We start from the raw sequence: 4,754 nt of genomic DNA, 5'->3' as shown, positions 1-4,754 counted from the left end.
GTTGCAGCCATCATTGTTGTTTGGCAGGCCCGGGCTGGGGATTCGAACCCGCCACCTTAGGTGTACGTGGCTGGCGCCTCAGCGGGTTGAGCTATAGGAGCCGAGCCCGAGGTTATGTTTCTAACAAGGAATAAGGTGGAATCAGTCTTACTCTAGGCTTCTTTGAGTATTCTTTAGGATCGGTGCTCCATCACACTCACGTCATTTATTGGTGGGGGAGAGGGAAGAAAGGTTAAGAAACATTTAAGGTGGAGCCGTCTAATGCCTACAGTTCCAGGTGCTCATTTCTTTGATCAACCACATCATAAAAATCAGAAAGAAAGAAACCACAATGAACAAAGAGAAAGGAAAAAACAACTGTCTGTTCTCCCCAGCCTCTTCTCTCCTCTCTTCCTCCTCTGGGTGGGGGGCCACATCCGGGGCCCAGAGCTGGGGCCCAGACTGTTCTATTAAGTAGACAATTGAGTTTCACTTCCTGTCAAACCCAGAGCTGGGGCAGGATGTATGGGGGCGTGGGGGGGAGGGCTAGGGTTGGGTAGTGAACAGGTGCCACTTTAGGATCCCCCTTGCAGAAAAGTCTGTTGATTAGCCCCGCAGAAACTACTCCTCAGGTAGTTCAGTCAAGACCAAAGTATCTCATGCTCTCATTTCTAATCATTACTAACAAGGCTAAGGACAAGAGCACAATTCGTGAAAAAGCAGGGGTTAGGATGGCAGTGTTAGAAAACTTACAAGAATTGTGTATTGTATACAAATAGTTTTTATTTTTTTTTTAGTTTTTGGCCAGGGCTGGGTTTGAACCCACCACCTCCAGTATATGGAGCCAGCGCCCTACTCCTTGAGCCATAGGCTTTGCTCTACAAATCGTTTTTAATTGAGGCTTTTTTTTGGTTTGTTTTTGAGATCACCTCTTTTGGGCCTCTGGTGAAAGTCAAGGAGATGGAGAATGGGATAGAAGGCTAGCTGCGGATCCCACAAAACTTCAGAGCCTAGTTTGTTTTATAAAGGTCCTAGTCAGCCATTGCTCTAAGTCTTTTTGTTTGTTTGTTTTAAATGGGGGCATGCCTAGTGTTGGACGTTAATACCTCCTTCTTGGTTCCAGGGGTATTGTTGGACATGAAACTAAGCGTAGTGGGGAGCGGGGGGGAGGGCTAGGGCTGGGTAGTGAAATACGGAGGAGGGCAGAGATGACACCTGAGCAGAGGAACCTACAACCAGCCTCACCCAGGATGTAAGGGAAACAAGTTTAACAGGACTTAGCCCAGAAGGAACAGTTTCTGAAAGGAGTAGGGGCGGGGAGAGGGGGAGCCATTTGAGTTTGTCTTAAGAATAGGGAGGCGCGGGGCAGGGCAGGCCTACAAAGGGAGTGACCACACAAGCCCGGATTATTGGCGAGCTGCCCCGTTTTAGATCCCCAGTGGTTGGACGAGGTTAATTAGAATACTAAGTAGGTCCGCCCAGAAGCCTTCACCCTGCCCTCTGACCCTAGCGCCTAACCCGTGGAGGCTCCCTGGGTAGGAGGCAGGGGCCACCCTCGTCACTTCGCCGCCGAATTCCCGGCGCCGCCCAGGGGCAGAGCCAGGCCAGGGCCGTCCGCCCAATCCGGCCCGCCGCTTCTTCGGCCATGGAAGCTGCCGGCAACCCTGAGGCTGCGGGGACAGGTGACCGACCCACAGCACCCTTCGCCATGCACTCCCCTGTCGCGGGTCTCTGTCCGGAGAGTTGAGTTGGCGGCCGAGGGCAATCGGCATGCGAATTCGACCTCCCCGCCTTCTTAGAGAGGGTTAGTTGAGGCCTCCTATTCGCCCCCCAGCAACATTTCGTGCGTCCTAGTCTGTTCCTGGAATTTGCCTGCTCCGTGTCACCAAGGCGCTCTGAGAACTGGGTGCAGGCCAGGGCCTGAATATTCTCCCTTTCTTCATTTGTCAGCCCCCTTTCTTGGTTGCAGCTGGGCCTTGCGCCCTTTTCCCGCGCAGGTCCTGGACGTAACGAATGCCTTGGTTAAAAGGAATTGTGCCTCGGAACTTTTCTCGGTACCCCAAGGGCTGTTTTACACGCAGCAGGCGCTCAATAGTGGTATCAGTGTCAGTAAAAGAGCCCATGACTTTATTTTAGTAACTGCTTCAGCTTTTCCCCCTTTCCTCCCTCTCCATCTCGGCCCATGAAATGGTACGCTCTCCCTTTAAGACTAAAATGGTGGCTTGCTACGATTGGGACTCCACTTCCGGTGGGGAGGGGGCGGGACCCCAGCCCGCTCACGCCGGAAGTGGTTTGCGTTTTCAAGATGGCGACTCCCTATGTAACTGACGAGACCGGCGGTGAGTGCGAGAGGCGCGGATTCGCTTCTCCCTGGGCTCTCGGGGCAGGGGTTCGGACTTGGAAAGGGGTCTGTGCCCCGCCCATCCCGGGGCCCCTCCTTTGCCCCGCCCCCCGGACCGCCTTCCTCATTCATTCTCTCCCACGGGGTGTCTCCTGCGCCCCCTTCTGGTCTCGTGTTTGGGGGTCTCTCCTTCCGGTCACCCAAACCCTGGGGTACTTCAATACTGGTCCCAGCTCCTGGACCCTCACGGGCCCTTTAAGTTTTCTGCAGCGGTTGGAGCACCCATATCTCTTTTGGATTTTTCAACCTTGGGGGCTCCCAACACTTTCGGTTCCCTCCAATTCCTGCCCTCCTCCCCTCCCCCATCTCTTAGCTATACCTGGTTTCTGCCCTACCCTAGCCCGGTTTTCATTCTTTTTCTGGAAGCTGTGTTTGCTGAAGACCTCCTCATACTACTTTTTACACTTTCTCTTTCATTTTCATTTGTTGGGTCAGTGAGGTCCAGAAGTGTGACGGGAAGAGGGACTTAATATAACTTTCAGCTTGAGTTTTCTTCTTGATGGCCCTACCCTCTCTACCTTATCCGACTACGGTGATAGGGATTTAGGGGTCTCAGGGGGAAGAAGGCAAACAGGAAGGTGTCTAGTGGCTTTTCTTTCAAGTCCTTGATAAGTTGAACCCTCTATTTCTTGTGGCTAGAGAAGAATTTCCAGCCTGGCTGTCTGAGATGGTCAAGTGTCTGCTGTGTATGTGAAGTGTATATGTTGGAGACTGAGTTGCTCCTTCATTCCTAATTGCCTCACTTTTGGAAAAATGTAATAATATTTACCTAATGATGATCAAGTAAGGTAACATATGTGAAAACAATTTGTAAAACGCTGTGTAAGTGCAAGGTGTTTGTGCATCTGTAGCCCTTATTGCATATGAGTAGCCTTCCATAGAAGCACCATAGTGCATTTGCCTTGGTACACTGCTGGGGTCTGTTTAAAAATGTGCCCTTTGTCGGGGCAAAGGAGTAGGGCGCTGACCCCATATGCCGGAGGGGGTGGGTTCAAGCCCAGCCCTGGCCAAAAAAAAAGTTATAAAATGTGCCCTTGTGCTTCTTGCTCTACTACTGTTCCTTACATTGCTGCCTAACTTATGATACCTAATGACAAATAGGTCTCTGTTACTTTTCTCCAACCTCACATTTCAAAGTGGTACATCTTTCCTTCTGTCTTTTACCTAGTAGGTCTTTCTTTATCACTTTTTTTTTTTGAGACAGAGTCTCACTTTGTCACCCTCTTTAGAGTGTTGTCACATCATAGCTCACAGCAACCTCCAACTCTTGGGCTTAGGTGATTTTCTTGCCTCAGCCTCCCAAGTAGCTGGGACTACAGGCACCCACCACCACACCCAGCTATTTTTAGAGATGGGGTCTCGCTCTTGCTCAGTCTGGTCTCAAACCGGTGAGCTCAGGCAATCCACCCACCTCGGCCTCTCAAGTACTAGGATTATAGGCATGAGCCACTGTGCCTGGCTTATCACTTTTTTTTAAACTCAGTGCTATAAGAATGAGGATTTAACTATCACCTTTTAATTTGTACTTTAAAAATACTACATATCAGGCAGTGCATGTGGCTCAATGGGTAGGGAGCCAGCCCCATATACCGAGGGTGGCAGGTTCAAACCCAGCCCTGGCCGAATTGCAACAAAAAAATAGCCGGGCGTTATGGTGGGCACCTGTATTCCAGCTATTCGTGATGCTGAAGCAAGAGAATCACCTAAGCCCAGGAGTTGGAGGTTGCTGTGATGCCACAGCACTCTACCAAGGGTGATAAAGTGAGACTCTGTCTCTAAATAAATAAATAATACTACATATCATCTAGTACACTTCCATTTACTCTTAACTGTTCTTTATCCCAACTTAATGAAAATCCAGGTATCTCATCTTACCCTGCCACAAAGAGATATTGTCTGTTCCCTGTGACCATGTGGAAGAGGAGGAATAAACTGCTTTTTTGTTTTCCTCGCTACTTCCAGATCATTGATCTACCACTATTATTCTGATCTTCATGGAAGGTATTGCCGCACAGTTATAGCAGTTTCTCTAAAACTTAAATGCCCTCATCTACTGCTCACAAGGACTTAGACAATTGCATCATACATATTTTTGTCTCCTGTCTTTCTTGCTGTCATTCTCAGTGTCTCTAACGCTTTTGGAACACTCTGATCTCATAGTTCCTCAGCATGAGGTCATTGACTTTCCTCTGTGTTTTCAAACCAGCTACAGATGAGAATCACTACAACCTAGGTGTCGTATATGACAGTGCTTTAACTTCATTTGCTCCTGGTCACCGACTTTAGCCTCCTCAGTAGTCATCTCACTATCTAAAACCCACAGAATCAGCTTTTGCCCTCCTTAGGTTCTCTCTAGTTTTTTTTTTTTTTTTTT

At 49.2% G+C, this 4,754-nt stretch overlaps 1 protein-coding gene across 3 annotated transcripts in view; it reads left to right on the top strand.

Annotated features, from left to right (window-relative positions):
* The first annotated feature begins 1,480 nt into the window (after window positions 1-1,480).
* The window catches only part of PYM1 (PYM homolog 1, exon junction complex associated factor), a 25,482-nt gene continuing 22,208 nt past the window's right edge, over window positions 1,481-4,754 (top strand). Inside the window, exon 1 of one of the 3 annotated variants that reach the window (XM_003790504.2) lies at window positions 1,481-1,661. In XM_003790504.2, coding sequence (XP_003790552.1) covers window positions 1,625-1,661 — 37 coding nt within the window. In that variant the 5' untranslated portion in view covers window positions 1,481-1,624. Of the gene's footprint in view, window positions 1,784-2,077; window positions 2,319-4,754 lie in introns of those variants that run through there. The other 2 variants (XM_012805595.2, XM_023513618.1) reach the window with 2 other exon arrangements.

This window comes from Otolemur garnettii, unplaced genomic scaffold (genome assembly GCF_000181295.1).
Source record: "Otolemur garnettii isolate 467f Iridium unplaced genomic scaffold, OtoGar3 scaffold00043, whole genome shotgun sequence".
Classification (NCBI taxonomy): domain Eukaryota; kingdom Metazoa; phylum Chordata; class Mammalia; order Primates; family Galagidae; genus Otolemur; species Otolemur garnettii.
Note: the sequence above shows the minus strand (reverse complement) of the source record. Positions and strands in the feature narration are given on the sequence as shown.